This window comes from Aquarana catesbeiana, linkage group LG02 (assembly GCF_042186555.1).
Source record: "Aquarana catesbeiana isolate 2022-GZ linkage group LG02, ASM4218655v1, whole genome shotgun sequence".
Lineage (NCBI taxonomy): Eukaryota > Metazoa > Chordata > Amphibia > Anura > Ranidae > Aquarana > Aquarana catesbeiana.
Window position 1 is genome coordinate 112,465,950 of NC_133325.1, and position 18,300 is coordinate 112,484,249.

General features: G+C 42.7%; 1 protein-coding gene across 2 annotated transcripts in view; it reads right to left on the reverse strand.

The window, feature by feature from the left end:
* The window catches only part of LOC141127143 (cilia- and flagella-associated protein 337-like), a 238,643-nt gene that overhangs the window by 134,710 nt on the left and 85,633 nt on the right, over positions 1-18,300 (reverse strand). For both annotated transcript variants that reach the window (XM_073613357.1, XM_073613358.1), the window contains exons 11-13: positions 12,691-12,811; positions 10,455-10,524; positions 5,504-5,744 (exon numbers count right to left, since the gene is read on the reverse strand). In XM_073613357.1, the coding sequence (XP_073469458.1) occupies positions 5,504-5,744; positions 10,455-10,524; positions 12,691-12,811 (432 nt within the window). The remainder of the gene's footprint in view (positions 1-5,503; positions 5,745-10,454; positions 10,525-12,690; positions 12,812-18,300) is intronic.

Here is an 18,300-nt window from a genome sequence, read left to right on the forward strand (position 1 = left end):
CCAGAGGACTCCGGACCGAATGCCTCAGCAAACCTACGCTGCATGGCCTCCCTGATCCTGCAAAGCCTGCGTAAGGATCCTCGTATTTGTGGTATCAAGGAGAAGGACCAATACTGGCTGGCAACCCTCCTTGATCCACGTTACAAGGGTAAGGTTGCGGACCTTATCTTGCCATCGCAGAGGGAGCAGAGGATGAAACATCTTCGGGAGGCCTTGCAGAAAGGTCTGTGCAACGCGTTCCCAGAGACTGGGAGGTTACAAACTCCTGTTTCTGGACAACGTGTTGCTGAGGCTTCGGTCAGTCAAAGAAGGAGCGGTGGAGAAGGTGGCCGTCTGACCGATGCGTTCAGACAATTTTTTGGTCCGCAGCCCCAAGGTATGATTATCAGTTCCAGCAACCATCGCCAGCGTCTGTTTTACATGGTGCAGGAATACCTAGGGGCAAGATCAGACTTGGACACCTTTCCCACCGAAAATCCTCTGGGTTACTGGGTCTTGAGGATGGATCACTGGCCAGAGCTTGCACAGTATGCAATTGAGCTACTGGCCTGTCCTGCATCCAGCGTTCTTTCGGAACGCACATTCAGTGCTGCTGGAGGCGTGGTAACCGATCACAGGGTGCGTCTGTCCACCGACTCGGTCGATCGGCTGACCTTCATAAAAATGAATGAGTCTTGGATCACCACCAGCTACCAAGCACCTGATGCTGATGTAACCGAATAATTTTTTTTGAAATCTCAGATCCCTTCAAAGACTGCCTATGCTGATGCTGAGTGACTATCCCTGAGTAATTATCCTCTTCCTCCTCAATCATCACGCTGATAGCTTGTAAGAACATTTTTGGTTCTGGGCGCCACCACCAGTGCCTAAGGCACAATTTTTCAGCCCCTGTTTAACAGGGGCGTGTAATTACAATTTTTGATGTAATACTTTGCAGCAGGGCTCGTTCCTGCATTCCAACTAGAGTGTCTGTGAGGGGTTGCAGTGTTGTGGCACCAGCACCAGTGCCTAAGGCCCAATTTTTCTGCCCCTGTCTAACAGGGGCGTGTAATTACAATTTTTGATGCAATACTTTGCAGCAGGGCTCGTTCCTGCGTTCCAACTAGAGTGTCTGTGAGGGGTTGCAGTGTTGTGGCACCAGCACCAGTGCCTAAGGCCCAATTTTTCTGCCCCTGTCTAACAGGGGCGTGTAATTACAATTTTTGATGCAATACTTTGCAGCAGGGCTCGTTCCTGCGTTCCAACTAGAGTGTCTGTGAGGGGTTGCAGTGTTGTGGCACCAGCACCAGTGCCTAAGGCCCAATTTTTCTGCCCCTGTCTAACAGGGGCGTGTAATTACAATTTTTGAAGCAATACTTTGCAGCAGGGCTCGTTCCTGCGTTCCAACTAGAGTGTCTGTGAGGGGTTGCAGTGTTGTGGCACCAGCACCAGTGCCTAAGGCCTAATTTTTCAGCTCCTGTTCAACAGGGGCATGTAATTACAATTCTTGATCTAATATTTCACAGCAGGGCCCTGTGAGGGCTTACAGTGTTGTGGCCACAGCAACACCTAAGGCCCAAATTTCTGCTGAGTATATAGGGCAGGACCCTACTTTCAAACATCTAACTTACAAACGACTCCTACTTGCAAACGGAAGGAGACAACAGGAAGTGAGATGAAATCTACCCCTAGGAAGGGAAATTCTCTCCTGTAAGAGTTAATATGGGAAAACAATTTCTCCTTTCCACTGATGCTTTCCAATCCTTGTTCCACAAAAAAACCCAAATTTTCAAAAAACATTTTTCATTGGGACAAAAAAGTGAGGTGAAATCTTCTGAAGAGGAGGAAAGACAGCAAAACAAATGTCACAGGGGTGATAACCCTTCCCTATGTTTTCCAAAAAGCTTAGAAAAGATTTTTTGGCTGGAGCTAAACACGTTAAAAATGTTCAAAATTACAAACAGATTCTACTTAACAACAAACCTACAGTCCCTGTCTTGTTTGCACCGCCTGTATACTGCTGTTCAGAGTATATAGGGCCTGGTGGCCCCACACCTTTCCTTATTTTAATTTGGGTGCGGGGTTCCCCTTAATATCCATACAAGACCCAAAGGGCCTGGTAATGGACTGGGGGGTACCCATGCCGTTTGTCTCACTGATTTTCATCCATATTGCCATGACCCGACATGACATTAAACCCGCAAGCAGTTTTAAATGAGATTTTTTCCTTTAAAAATGACATTTGGTGCAGGGACTGTTCTAAACATGGGAAACACGCGTCACTTTACAGGCATACTATAGACACCCCCCAGGTACGATATTTAAAGGAATATTTCACTTTTTTTTTTTTTACTTTAAGCATCATTAAAATCACTGCTCCCGAAAAAACGGCAGTTTTTAAAAGTTTTTTTTGCATTGATACATGTCCCCTGGGGTAGGACCCGGGTCCCCAAACCCTTTTTAGGACAATACCATGCAAATTAGCCTTTAAAATGAGCACTTTTGATTTCGAACGTTCGAGTCCCATAGACGTCAATGGGGTTCTAACGTTCGTGCAAACTTTCGGTCCGTTCGCGGGTTCTGGTGCGAACCGAACCGGGGGGTGTTCGGCTCATCCCTATGCTTAAAGTGAAACAATAAAAATTAAAATATTCCTTTAAATATCGTGCATGGGGGGTGTCTATAGTATGCCTGTAAAGTGGCGCAGTTTTCCCGTGTTTAGAACAGTACCACAGCAAAATGACATTTCTAAAGGAAAAAAAGTCATTTAAAACTGATCGTGGTTGTAATGAATTGTCGGGTCTCGACAATATAGATAAAACTCATTGAAAAAAATGGCATGGGTTCCCCCGCCAGTCCATTAACAGGCCCATGGGTCCCCCCGCCAGTTCATACCAGGTCTGGTATGAATATTACCAAAATTTTAAAAAATTGCGTGGAGGTTCCCCCAAAATCCATACAAGGCCCTTCAGATGTTGAACGGTGTTCGTGTGTTCTTTTGCCTGTTCGCAAGTTCTGGTGCGAACCGAACACCGAAGAAATGACACTTTGCTACAATGTAAAGTAGTGAGTATAACAGTGTAAATTTGCTGTCCCCTCAAAATAACTCAACACACAGCCATTAATGTCTAAACCGCTGGCAACAAAAGTGAGTACACCCCTAAGTGAAAATGTCCAAATTGGACCCAATTAGCCATTTTCCCTCCCCTGTGTCATGTAACTCGTTAGTGTTACAAGGTCTCAGGTGTGAATGGGGAGCAGGTGTGTTAAATTTGGTGTTATCGCTGTCACTCTCTCATACTGGTCACTGGAAGTTCAACATGACATCTCATGACAAAGAACTCTCTGAGGATCTGAAAAAAGAATTGTTGCTCTACATAAATGGCCTAGGCTATAAGAAGATTGCCAAGACCCAGAAACTGAGCTGTAGCAAGGTGGTCAAGACCATACAGCGGTTTAACAGGACAGGTTCCACTCAGAACAGGCCTTGCCACGGTCGACCAAAGAAGTTGAGTGCACATGCTCAGCGTCATATCCAGAGGTTGTCTTTAGGAAATAGACCTATGAGTGCTTCCAGCTTTGCTGCAGAGGTTGAAGAGATGGGGGGGTCAGCCTGTTAGTGCTTAGATCATACACCGCACACTGCATCAAATTGGTTTGTATGGCTGTCGTCCCAGAAGGAAACCTCTTCTAAAGATGATGCACAAGAAAGCCCGCAAACAGTTTTCTGAAGACAAGCAGACTAAGGACATGGATTACTGGAACCATGTCCTGGGGTCTAATGAGACCAAGATAAACTTATTTGGTTCAGTTGGTGTCAAGCGTGTGTAGCAGCAACCAGGTGAGGAGTACAAAGACAAGCATGTCTTGCCTACAGTCAAGCATGGTGGTGGGAGTGTCATCGTCTGGGGCTGCATGAGTGCTGGGAGCTACAGTTCATTGATAGAACCATGAATGCCAACATGTACTGGGACATACTGAAGCAGAGCATAATCCCCTCCCTTCGGAGACTGGGCCAAAGGGCAGTATTCCAACATTATAACGACCCCAAACACACCTGCCTTGCTAAAGAAGCTGAGGGTAAAGGTGATGGACTGGCCAAGCATGTCTACAGACCTAAACCCCATCTGTGGGGCATCCTCAAATGGAAGGTGGAAGAGCACAAGGTCTCTAACATCTACCAGCATCGTGATGTTGTCATGGAGGAGTGAAAGAGGACTCCAGTGGCAACCTGTGAAGCTCTGGTGAACTCCATGCCCAAGAGGGTTAACTTAAGGCAGTGCTGGAAAATAATGGTGGCCACACAAAATATTGACACTTGGGCCCAATTTGGACATTTTCACTTAGGGGTGTACTCACTTTTGTTGCCAGCGGTTTAAATATTAATGGCTGAGTTTAGTTATTTTCATGGTTTCCTCAATGAACTGTAGCTCCCTAGGGCTGACAGCACTTATGCAGCCCCAGACCATGACACTCCCACCACCATGCTTGATTGTAGGCAAGACAAACTTTGGCTTTGTACTCATCACCTGGTTGCCGCCACACACGCTTGACACCATCTGAACCAAATAAGTTTTATTTTGGTCTCATCAGACCACAGGACATGGTTCCAGTAATCCATGTCCTTAGTCTGCTTCTCTTCAGCAAACTGTTTGCGGGCTTTCTTATGCATCATCTTTAGAAGAGGTTTCTTTTGCGATTTTATAAACATTGGCTGCCCTGATGAAGGTGGAGGCTTTTTTCCCCAAAATGCCCTGGGTGTAACTGATGATCTTAACTAATAAATGTTTCAAAAAGCCCTTTAAGTGAGAGGTACTTTGGTAGCAGGTGCTGCTCTGTACACATCCAAGAATAGATTATAGTGATTCACTCTGGAGAAGAGGCATTTAAGAAGAGATATCAATACAATGTACAAATATATATCAAAGATGACTCCAGAAACTGTGATAAACTGTTTACTCTATGGCTGGCCATACACGGTTCGAATCTTGGCCAGTTCAGCAGGAACCAGCCGAGATTCAAACCATTAATAGGCAGGCTGAATGTACCGAGCTGATTGATTGATCAGCTTGGGTACAACCAGCCTGCCATATTCTCTTGCGATGATTACTAGTGGCTGCTATAGCCACTAACGATAATCACTGCCTTCTCCCGATGAGGGGGGCTTCCCCTGACACCCCCCGCCGGGAAAAGACAATGGCCCGGCAGGAGAGTTTCCCACATCAACACTGTCTGTGTTGATGAGGGAATCAAGCAAATTTCTTTCACACAACCTGTGGTTGCAGGAAAGAAATTTGATCTGAGTATGGCTGGCCTAAGGTCTCAGAAGAGGACAAATGGCCATGATTTTAGTTTAAAAGAAAAAAACATTTAAACTTAGAACGCGGAAATGATTTTTTACTGTTAGAGAGGTAACAGATAATAATGCATCTCATTTAAAATCAGTAAAAAATGTGGCATTTTTTACTCCCATGTGCAAGAGGCCTAAAAGATAAGTATGACTTATTAAGTTGCATGCTCTTACGCAGGCACGTAGAGGTTCCACAATCTGATAATACGATCCATTCCCCCTGTGATCACAAGACTGTTCTTCTTACAAAATGCAAATGTCTTCACCCCTTTATACACCCGGAAAACTGTCTGGTCTCCTGCTGCTCTCTTCTGTGGTGGTCCAGATGACATTGGAGCTCGTCTTCCCTTATCTCTCAAGTGATCCTTGATGTCCTTCATCTGCTGTTCCACATTTGTGGTCCCTATGGTACAACCTTGAAGCATAATCACACTTTTAAGCTGGCTTTCAGGAAAAGATGCAGAAGAGTCAAAATATAATTTTCACCTAAATAACTGGACATTTGCTTGTATGTCTACAGCATTGAATGTATTACTCCACTGCCTTGGATCCTCAAGCATTAGAATTTCTGTAATTATTAGATAGACATAATTCATTAAGCCAAGACATGACTGCATATCCTAAAAATATATTGATTCCCCAAGAACAGGAGATATATTTCTGGATTTGTAGGCAAGTTTACTGTAGAGGACTATTCGCAAGACTGGATTGTGTTTAAAATAAAATTTCTCAGTATTTTTTGCTTGACTCATCCAAAACAAGTAACCTGCATTGGAATCTGACAGCATCTGACCCCTCGGGGGACAGCTTCACTTACAGTGACATGGCTGGTTGCTAGTACCATTCTCTACTTCAGAAGATTACAGGCTCCATAGGTACAAAATGACAGATTCACTTTGCAATAGGGTGCTAATGAAATTTCTAATTACAACTTTTTCCTACTTTCCTGACAATGGTATAGAAAAATAATAGTCCAGTACTGGAAACGCTCACGATATGTCTGCACCCCCTTCAGCATTCTGACAGCACATCTCATGTAAGCAGCATGACTGGGAAAAATCTAACTTGGCATATGAAATGTCACTTGGCCCAAGTGCTCAGTTTTTTTTTTTTTTCAAACAGGATCCAATTGAAATTTCAGTTTAAATGAGCTAAACACATTTCAAATGCATTAAAACAAAAGGTATGCAAAGTCCTAAAAATGCTTTATTTATTCAAAAAAAAAAAAATCATACAAATGTTAGTACACTGGCAATACGTTTTTATATTCTATGTTATATTCTATGTGTTAAATAAAATTTATATGAATTTTATTGAATTGTTTTTAACTTTATTTACTTGCTCACTCAAGTGAACCTCATTACCTCAACCCCCATTACAGGCACCACTGGTGGAGGGGACACCGGGACACACGAGGAGGCTCATAACGTTCATATTTGTAGCAGACAGAATTTCCATTGCTAGGTCTAGGAAATCCCCTATCAGTGGCGGCTGATGCTCCATATTTTTGGGGGAGCGACAAACAAACCCCCTGCCGCCGGGTCCGCACTTACCCCATCCACAATCGCTTCCCCTCCTTCTCGGCAGAAGCAGTAGGAGAGCAGCCAGGTGGACAGAGCAAGGCCACAGCACGCTCCCGACAGAAATCGCCATCTTTCCTCTCCCTGCTCAGGCAATTCCGCCTCTGCAGGTCACCGCCGGAGACTGCGCACTCATTGACTGCCGCCAGTTTCCCCGACCTCCTCCTCCGCTCTTCTACTCCTCCTCTCCGCTCCAACCATTGCCGCACACACCACACAAGTGGGTGGGCTCGGGGCACAGTGCTCTGCCCACCCTTTTTTGAAGCTAATTAAAGCCTCAGGCTCTAATCATGTTCTTCAAAAAAGAAAAAAACCTGTTGAAATCCATGCGTCCGGTGCCCTGCATGCAGATTAGGGGCCAGGTGCATGGATGGGGGGGAAGGGGGGGAGCGCCCCTGGGCCTCTAATGAGCAGGCCGCCACTGTTACCTATGCTCCCATTCAAGCTACAAAAATCCATGTTATCATGGATCATGATTAATGAACACCTATCGGCGATCTTGAACTACAAGCATGCATTTTTAGACAAAATCTGAGATCCCTGGATCAAATACTTCTCGGATGCCTTATGAGAAGCGTTTGACTTTGTGTTTTTATGTCTGCACAGGGTGCATTTCTTACTTTGTCTTTTCCCTCCCTATAGTTTAATTTTCTTCCCTTATCTTTCTCTGTATTGGCTTTCCTATACATCCCTTGGGCCAATTGCAGTGATTTATAGTAGAATGTACGTAGTATGTGAAATTTTCACCTGTGCTCAAGGGATGTGAAGCAAGCCCAGGCCTAGTCATGTGCACAGTTTTTCTATTTTACCCTTCACCTACTGATTATACAGTGGGGGTACGGGGGACAATTTACTTAAGCAATATTGCTGTATCTCCTTAGCGCCCTCCCCCATGTTCTAGATATCTCTGGAGGGATGAGATATGGTTGGGTCGCAGTCTTCATATCCTCATTGCCTAGCTTTTTGAATTTTTATTATGTGGTTGAAGATAAATTGTGTTTATTACAAACATGTTTTCTCTTTTGTTGTAAAGTTTTAAACTCTGGTGTGCAGCCAATGTACACTGTTTGTTATATTTGCAGGATTTTTGAACTTCTTTTTGTAATACTGTATAAAAATAATTGAGTACCTTTTTAAAAGTCCCAGGGGCATCTTGGTTGTATGAGCTAGTTCAAAGATTTTGGGACTGAGCTACGCCCCACTCAGGCACGTTAGTCAGTAATTCATGTTTGTAGATTTTGTTGGTGGAAGACACCTTGCCCTTCTTTTTGACTTTCTTGTGCAGGAGTGTTTGAATTACGCATATTTGAAGTGTCTGCATATTTGGAGTGCCTAGAGTTCAGCTGAGTTTAAGCTGAATAAAAAAAATGCTATGAAATGCTAGGAGTGTGTAGAAATTAAATGGGAGGGTGGACAGTTGAGTCCACTGTAAATTTACTGATGAACAATCCATTTAAAACTACCTTAGGAAACAGATCTCAAAAAATTATAGGCTGTCCCCCGTAGGTCAGACCAGGCCCATCTCCGTCTCCCCGATAGGTGGCTACCTAGAAACTACCTTGTTTTGGTGTTTTTAGCTTGCTCTGGCTACACATAACCTCTCCATTGAAGGTAGGACCTCCACGGTCAGAAAATGGCTGAAATTGTGTTATGTATATATACACACATGTATTCCTATTTGCAAATGTTTCAATATGATATGTTTTATGATCTAGATGTCCTCATCCCCCCCGGGGAAGATTTAAACAAATGTAATAGAAACGCGTTGGGGTTTCTCTGAGCGACAACACCAAGTTTGAACATTTTTTTTTTTACATATTGTTATCTGTCAGTGTATAATGGATATCTCATCGCATATGGAGGTCATGCATACCACAGCTCATGTTGTTTTTAATTGATGCTCTAATTTCACATTTTAAACTAATAAAGGAACCAAGCTTCCTAAAAGCCCTTGGGAGCATTTTTCTTGTTTTTCTTTATAAACGTTTCGGGGCGAGCAGCACTTTGGTTTCACCCAGGTGGGTTGGGTCCCCGTTTTTCTCTCGATTTGTATTTTTATCTTTTTCTGCAGACCCTGTATAATATCTCAGTCTCTTTTGCTTGTTTGTGGGATTCGATTTATGTAGCACTGGTAATATGTTTTTTATACTACTTGAATACAATTTGTTGAATTATTTTTTTCTGAATGACGTACCTCTTTAAAAGTCTCATGAGCATCTTGGTTGTATGAGCTATTTCAACTTCTACTCTCATTCTGTTCCTATCCACAATTGAATTAAACCGCAACCCCCATCTTAAAGGTACATGCCAGCACTTGATGGCGCCTGCTTCACATTTCTATAGCTACCTTGTGTCCAACTTGGGGCCCATAGGACCTCTTGCGGTCATTTTGCCCTTATTGTGTGGTCCCCTGAGCACATGTAGACAGTCATCTGTGTTTCTATACTCAGGTGTTCACTCGGGCTAGTAAAAGGAAAATATTCCTTAGACTGACTTTTTAGCAGTTTAATCAGTATTCAGAAAATTAAGTAAGTTTGAGCCCCACCCCAGACAGAAAAAAAATACCCTTGCAATGGGGTCCCATTACAGTCCAGGGGTTAAATGTTTATTAAGTCTAGGGGTAGAGGAATAAACTGTAACACTTAATGTCAGATCACACTGGGGTGGATTCAAAGTCGTCCGACTCTGAAGTCGCCCCCCGCACAGCGTGACTTCAGCGCGGCTTGCAAACGACTTCTTTAATAGAACTCAATACAAGCTGCTCCAAAGTCGCCCCCAAGTAGCCTTTTTGTAAGCTGAAACAAAGTCACTCTGATTAGAACGGTTCCATTGCACTGCATGGAGCGCGACTTGTCAGGCGGCTAAGTCGCCTGACAGGTCACCTTAGTGTGAACTGGGACTTACATTATTTCTCGCTCTGGCAGGCTTTCTCTATCCAGGCAACATGCCCTCCTGAAGGCACTTCTCTAAGGGGCTTTGGCTGACATCATCAAGTACAATGCATGACCATTAGTCCCATGTTGTACGTGAGGCCGGTGAGGGCTTGCTCTCAATCTATAAAAGGGAAGCGTGCCAGTGTCTGTTGCTGGTGTATTACACTTTATTCCTCTGCCCTTAGACTTAATAAGCATTTAACCTTTGAAGCATGGGGGGGGGGGGGGGGGGGGCACTGCAAGGGTAGATTTTTTTTTTTACACCAGAGTCCAGTTTTAACAGATTTCAGCAAATGCTGAACAAACATACTGTAAGCTTTGTAAACATCTCCTAACATGCTAAACAACTGTTCTGCACAGTAGAGTTCAGCTGAATTTAAGCTGAGAGTAAAAGAAAATGCTATGAAATGCCAGGAGTGAGTAGAAATGAAATATCTGGGTGGACAGTTGAGTCTACTTTAAATTTATTGGTGAACAATCCATTTAAAACTACCCAAGGAAACAGATCTCAAAAAATGATAGGCTTCCAAAACACAAAATTGTATATATTTCCAGCTTTTAAATCAAAACTTTATAGAATAATGTAACATATAAAAGTAAATTCAATATTACCTATAACTAAAGCAGTAGATTCATCATTTGAAGAAGAAATTACAGCTTTAATGGAATCAAAGTACTTCATCTGAAAAGCAAAAGGAATGTATTTAATGAACACGCTTTGCCAAAGAAGCTACAACATTTGAACATGAAATGTAGAAAAAGCTCTGTTTAAAAAACAGTAAATGTGACAATATTAAATAGTAATTTCAATCATGCATTTTGACATATCAAATATGTGCATTTGATGTGTGATGGATTGAAGGTAAAATAGCTCCACTTAGAGTTGCACTTGTATTAAAGTACCAGTTGAAAGTCATGGAACTCTTTCTCTACAGCTATCTGTCAGGTTCAGTTTTGCCCTGAAAACGTGAATGTAATTGGTGGTTTTGGGTGGGGGGAAAAAAAATGTAATTCTTAGTCATACTATTTTTTATAAATAAATCCCAAAGGGTACTAACACTCCCAAAACCTACAAAACTAAATAGGGGTCCAGGTTGCCTCCCCTGATTCAGCCATAATGTGCAGTCCCACATATTATTCTTGTTCCTGGATGTATTTCTATCTCGCTACTGAAGTTTGGAGAGCCAAGTTGTGATACAGACTTTAGTACTACAACAACTTCAGTTAAATTTATTGGAAGGTCCCTAGTGTTGTATATGTATATCCAGGATGACAGCAAGCCTCACCTATGTTTATATCATAATTTTTATATCAACATAGGAAACAAAATACTGTATAATACATGAGCAAATGTTAAATATATTAGTTTCCGCAAAAATAAGTCAAAGCAGCAATGATTGAAAAAAATGATAAACATGATGGCACGGAAAGTCTCTCTTGTCTAATATTTTTGGCAGGCTTACAATAGGCGTATTTTAGGAGCCTTGGGTGGGGATGCAGCTGAGGTCATTGATTGGATTAGCCCAGGAAAACAATTCTCCCAGTGTAGTATGTGGACCAGGGATGTCCTGGGTGGGCCCCCCTCTGTGTTTTAGGAGGGCTTTCTTCCTTTCTACCCTTAGCTTTTTTTTAAGCCTTCATATGAAAATTTTGTTTAATCCATTTCTTTGTATTTTGGATGTTTTTGTAATTTCAACATGAAACCAGAAACTTAATTGTAGGCATACCAGAAACAAAATTTTAGATAATTTCTAAAAGGTATAAATTGCAGAAAGAAAGATTGGAGTTTTGAAGTTTAGAAGAGTTATAGAAGAAACCAAAGAGCACATTTTGTGCATCATAATGTAGGAGAAAACCTGGTTCTTTTTCACCATGCAGTCAAACGGCTAAAGGCTGTGTACCCATTTCTCCATAGAAGAGGTAAGAATCAGCTATCTGCCACTAAAGAATTTTTCAGTATCAGATGAGAAACCTGCACACAACTCCAGTGTTGCTGCAATCAGTCATATTCTATATATGTCTATGTACAGACACACTGGGGTTGATTTACTAAAACTGTAGAGTGCAAAAATTGGTGTAGCTCTGCATAGAAACCAATCAGTTTTTTTGGTCAAAACTTAATTGAACAAGCTGAAGTTACAAGCTGATTGGCTACCATGCACAGCTGCACCAGATTTTGCACTCTCCAGTTTTAATAAATGAACCCCACTTTGTCCAATTGAACGGGTATTTGAATTACTGGATTATTTGAATCAATACATTTAGGCTGGATCATCAATTAACTTTTTATATTTTTTAACTCCAGGATGGAGAAAAAAAACATTGCAGTGTATCTATATTAGAGAGATTTTTTTTCAAATATAAATTGTATTTATTTTTAGAAATTCCCAACATGGGCTTAGACAATACAACACAATACAATACATACATACAATGGGAATAACTAGGACGGGAAGGGGGGGACACAGTTGACTTATCATATGAAGGGAAGGAAAGGCATATATTAGAGAGATTTACCCTTACTTCCTGCCAGCAGAGAAAGTGATTGAAAATCTCTCCAGTGGAGACACAGACAAATCATTAGTGAGAAAGGGATAGCATTTGTGACAATATTTTTGTTGCTGTGTCTTCCTGTTAGGTGACAACTGCACTGTCTTGCATGGGAATCACATGGACAGACAATGAGGGAAATGTTTCTGGATTAAACAATTTAAAAACTGTCTTTATAAGGCGCCAAAGATATTAGATATAATGATATTTGGTGAAGTTATAATATCATGGAATTTATCAGACATCTAGCTGTTCTTTGGAGTACATGTTGTGCAGCGATATGATATGGTGTTCTTACCTGTGTAACCCAATCATTGTGTACTTTCCAGCGAATGTAAGTCACATGAGGTGAAAGAACAACATTGTCTATAACAATGGTTGGGATTATGTTATCTACTTTAGGCATCTTCTTCCACAGCCTGAAAAAAAAAAAAACATTTATCTTGTTACAATGAATTAATTTAGTTCATGTTGAAAAGTTGGATTTATTTAAATTTAGCACCCAATCATGGTACTATGAAAAGAGCCTCATTTTCTAAAGATTTGCAAGCTGCTACTTCTACTATTAAAGAAAAATTCTGGGCTAATGGGACATTGTTTTAAGTGGAGAATCTTCTGAAATTACAAATATAATTTTTTTTTTCTTTTTCTTTTTTTTAATATAAACTTCATTTGATTTTCAGAATAATTTTTATAAATGCATAATCACAAATATCAAAAATACTTTCAACCCATATCCCCTTTAATGTAACTTTATAACATTTGTCTTACTTTTCCTTGCAACAGGAGTTCTACTAATTTGAAATATCTGGTTCCCCCTTCTTTCACTATACATAGCATAACGGGGTGATTGGAAAGCATTGTGGGGGTAGAACCTTTTCTTGATCAGACCCACTAAGCTTTGATTTGCTAAGGAGGAGAATTTCACACTGGGGCGTTGGGGGCATTGGCAGTAAAGCGCTGCTAAATTTAGCGGCGCTTTACCGTCATTTTTGTGGCACTTTTCGGGGCACTTTCCGCTTTTAACCCCCGCTGATGGCCAAAAAAGGGTTAAATGTGCCCGCAAACGGCTCTTCTGCTGCGCTGCCCCATTGATTTCAATGGGCAGGGGTGCTGTAGGAGTGGTGTATACACCGCTCCTACAGTGCCTCTAAGATGCGGCTTGCAGGACTTTTTTTGGCGCCCTGCCAGTGCACTGCTCCAGTGTGAAAGCACTCGGGCTTTCATACTGGTGTGACAGGAGAAGCTCTTTACAGGCCCTATGCAGGCGCTATTTTAAGCGCTATAGGGCCTGTAAAGTGCCTCTGTGTGAAAGCAGCCTAAAAACAATGATCCTAATATTCTGAATTGCTGTTTGTACTCTATGTGGACCTTGTGAATGGTAAGTGAACTAACATTTCATTGTGCTTACTTACACTGCTAGCTGAGACACTGTCAATGCTTAACAAAGTTCATCTTTAGGGCCCTTTTATACAGTTGCAATCAAATTATCGTATAAACTAAATTCATATACTACTATAAATATATGAGTGCATATATATTGTGCATAGTTAGTGAATCACATAACACAATCAATGCTTGAAATAGAGTAGATAAACAATAAAACATGTGTATAGACATATAGAAGTCAAAATATCCTGAGTGACAAAATATCCTGAGTGACAAACGTGAAAAATTTTTTTGAAAAAGTGAAGTTCATCCATAAGCAATTCAATAAAGATGCATTAGTCCCTTTTGAGGAAGAATCACATATCCACAAGTCTTTGGAAATCACCAATGCTATATGCCCCCTAACCTGAGGGAGGAAGTGGAGACGGATCTCCTATCACAAATTGGATTAGCAGCAAGGATGGGAAGTGTTATCATAATGGGGGATTTTAATTATCCAGACATAGACTGGACGGAGGGAACCGTGCATTCATTTAAGGCTCGCCAGTTCCTTAATGTCTTGCAGGACAATTTTATGGGTCAGATGGTAGACGCACCAACTAGAAATAAAACATTACTGGATCTACTGATTACCAACAATACAGACCTGATCACGGATGTGGAAATACGGGGCAATTTAGGTAACAGCGATCACGGGTCAATTAGTTTCAGTATAAATAACACGAATAGGAAACATAAAGGGAATACAAAGACACTGAATTTCAAAAGAGCCAACTTCCCTAAACTACAAACCTTGCTAAAAGGCATAAATTGGGATAAAATATTAGGAACAAAGAATACGGAGGAGAGATGGGTTTGCTTGAAGAGCATATTAAATAAGGGCATTAGCCAATGTATCCCATTGGGTAATAAATTTAAAAGAGCGAACAAAAGTATTGGATGGCTTAACTCCAATGTAAAAATGCATATAAAAGCAAAGGAGAAGGCCTTCAAAAAATACAAGGTTGAGGGATCATCCTCAGCATTCAGACTTTATAAAGAATGCAACAGGAAATGTAAGGACAAATGTAATTAGGACAGCTAAGATAGAACATGAAAGACACATAGTGGAGGAGAGCAAAAAAAATCCCAAGAAATTCTTTAAGTATGTAAACAGTAAAAAAGGGAGGACAGACCTTATTGGCCCCATAAAGAATGAGGAAGGACATCTGGTTACAAAGGATGGGGAGATGGCGAAGGTATTGAATTTATTCTTCTCCTCAGTCTTCACGTGTGAATCGGGGGGCTTCAGTAACCAGAACTGCAGTGTTTATCCTCATGACACAACACAGGAAGCACCTCCATGGTTAACAGAGGACGGAATTAAAATTAGACTTGAGAAACTTAACATTAATAAATCACCGGGACCAGATGGCTTGCATCCGAGGGTACTGTCAGGAAAGGATCCGTCCGCTGGCAAGATATATCGTTTGGCAGGCAGTACTGGGGTCCACCAGCAGGTGTCTCCTGGCAGTGTTGAACTGTCAGGAGAATATTTCCTTGCTGGTGTCATTTCATCTTTTGGCCGCAGTACTGACGTCCACCAGCGGATGGATCCTGGCAGTATGGAGCAGACAACACTCCCTGCGCTCAGGTGTGACTTGAAGTCAATCACAGTCAGTCCTATAAATACCCGGAAAGCCCTCATATGCTTGCCTTGGTATCTCTCTCCTTGAGCCCTGACCTTGTTCGCCTGTTACCCGATCCTGAACCTGCATCTGACCTTGTGCCCGAGCTTATCCTGACCCGATCCCTTCAGTGTTCCTGTACCCTTCTGCCCGATCCATCCCCTCTCGGTCCTGTTGGTTCCCTGTCCCTCATTTACTGATCTTCCTGTGTATGACCTTGGCTTGGCTAAACGTTTATGTCTCTGGTATATCCCTTGTTCTTGCTGACCTGCTGTGTATGACCCTGGCCTGGCTGACATCTGTGATTCCGGTATTGCCCCTTGCTGTAGATATTGTTGTTTGTAGAGGGTTTGTTGGGTTGGTTGTTTACTGTTTGTATTTTCTAATTATCACCTATTTTAATAAATATCACTATTCACTTACATGTGTTTTGGGTTTTCTCTGTGCAGTCCACACAGTCTGGTCTACTAGTCTCCTGACAGGTACTTAGGGAACTCAGTCAAGTGATTGTCAGACCGTTGTTCCTAATTTTTACAGATAGTCTACTGACTGGAATGGTACCAGCTGATTGGAGAAAAGCCAATGTAGCACCAATATTTAAAAAGGGCCCAAAATACATCCCTGGGAATTACAGACCAGTTAGCCTAACATCAATAGTATGTAAACTCTTGGAGGGGATGATAAGGGACTATATACAAGATTTTAGTAATACGAACGGTATCATTAGCAGTAATCAGCATGGATTCATGAAGAATCGTTCTTGCCAAACCAATCTATTAACCTTCTATGAGGAGGTGAGTTGCCATCTAGATAAAGGAAGGCCCGTAGACGTGGTGTATCTGGATTTTGCAAAAGCATTTGACACAGTTCCCCATAAACGTTTACTGTACAAGATAAGGTCAGTTGGCATGGACCATAGGGTGAGTACATGGATTGAAAACTGGCTACAAGGGCGAGTTCAGAGGGTGGTGATAAATGGGGAGTACTCGGAATGGTCAGGGGTGGGTAGTGGGGTTCCCCAGGGTTCTGTGCTGGGACCAATTCTATTTAATTTGTTCATAAACGATCTGGAGGATGGGATAAACAGTTCAATCTCTGTATTTGCAGACGATACTAAGCTAAGCAGGGCAATAACTTCTCCGCAGAACGTGGAAACCTTGCAAAAAGACCTGAACAAATTAATGGGGTGGGCGACTACATGGCAAATGAGGTTCAATGTAGAAAAATGTAAAATAATGCATTTGGGTGGCAAAAATATGAATGCAATCTATACACTGGGGGGAGAACCTCTGGGGGAATCTAGGATGGAAAAGGACCTGTGAGTCCTAGTAGATGATAGGCTCAGCAATGGCAGGGAATGCCAACCTGCTGCTAACAAAGCAAACAGAATATTGGCATGCATTAAAAGGGGGATCAGCTCCAGAGATAAAACGATAAATCTCCCGCTCTACAAGACTCTGGTCCGGCCGCACCTAGAGTATGCGGTCCAGTTCTGGGCACCAGTCCTCAGGAAGGATGTACTGGAAATGGAGCGAGTACAAAGAAGGGCAACAAAGCTAATAAAGGGTCTGGAGGATCTTAGTTATGAGGAAAGGTTGCGAGCACTGAACTTATTCTCTCTGGAGAAGAGACACTTGAGAGGGGATATGATTTCAATTTACAAATACCGGACTGGTGACCCCACAATAGGGATAAAACTTTTTCGCAGAAGAGAGTTTAACAAGACTCGTGGCCACTCATTAAAATTAGAAGAAAAGAGGTTTAACCTTAAACTACGTAGAGGGTTGTTTACTGTAAGAGCGGCAAGGATGTGGAATTCCCTTACACAGGCGGTGGTCTCAGCGGGGAGCATTGATAGCTTCAAGAAACTATTAGATAAGCACCTGAATGACCACAACATACAGGGATATACAATGCAATACTGACACATAATCACACACATAGGTTGGCTTTGATGGACTTGTGTCTTTTTTCAACCTCACTTACTATGTAACTATGTAACTATGTAACCGATATAAGTGAAACAGAAGAAAAGTAGTTTTGGAAGGGTATCCGGACAGACAGTGACTCCGGGGGATACTACAGATGGACCCTTACCAGGAATGGTGGACATCCCTGATAGCAAGGTCTCCTAAGCATGCAGATACAGCCCTCTGCAGGGACAGTTGGATGGTGGCGTCCGGATCAGCTGACGTATGCAGCGTTGCAATAGGGGACGATTCCAATGTGTCTATCTGGAAGGGGGCATCCGCTTTTTTTTTTCCCTCCGCCGCCAGCCTGGACTAGGGGCTGGTGTGGTGGCTGTGACACCCGTCAGTCAGCCTGCCCGGAGTAGCCGACTGGGTCCAGCAGGGGGGAGGGGGGACAAGCGCTGCTCCTGCTGCCCCGGCAATCACACCGCCATGACTCTTCTTTACTTCTAGGCAGAAGTAAAGAAGTAAAGAGGAGTCATCATCCTTGTCCCATAGAAAGCTCTGCTGCTGCCTGGGAGAGGAGGGACCGTTACGTTTCGGGTCTCGAGACGTCAGAGAAGCTTGGTTCCACTGGTGGGATGCTGGGGGCGACTGGGCCGTGCGGAGACCGTGAAGCCGGAACCTCTGCAGTGTGGAGGAAAGGGGGGGGGTGGCGGTGTGATTGCCAGGGCAGCAGGAGCAGCGCTTGTCCCCCCTCCCCCCATGCTGGATCCAGTCGAGCACTCCGGGCAGGCTGACTGACGGTGTTGCAGCCACCACGCCGGCCCCCTAGTCCAGGCTGGCGGTGGAGGAAAAAAAAAAAAAGCGGATGTCCCCTTACAGATAGACACATTGGAATCGTCCCCTATTGCAACGCTGCATACATCGGCTGATCCAGAC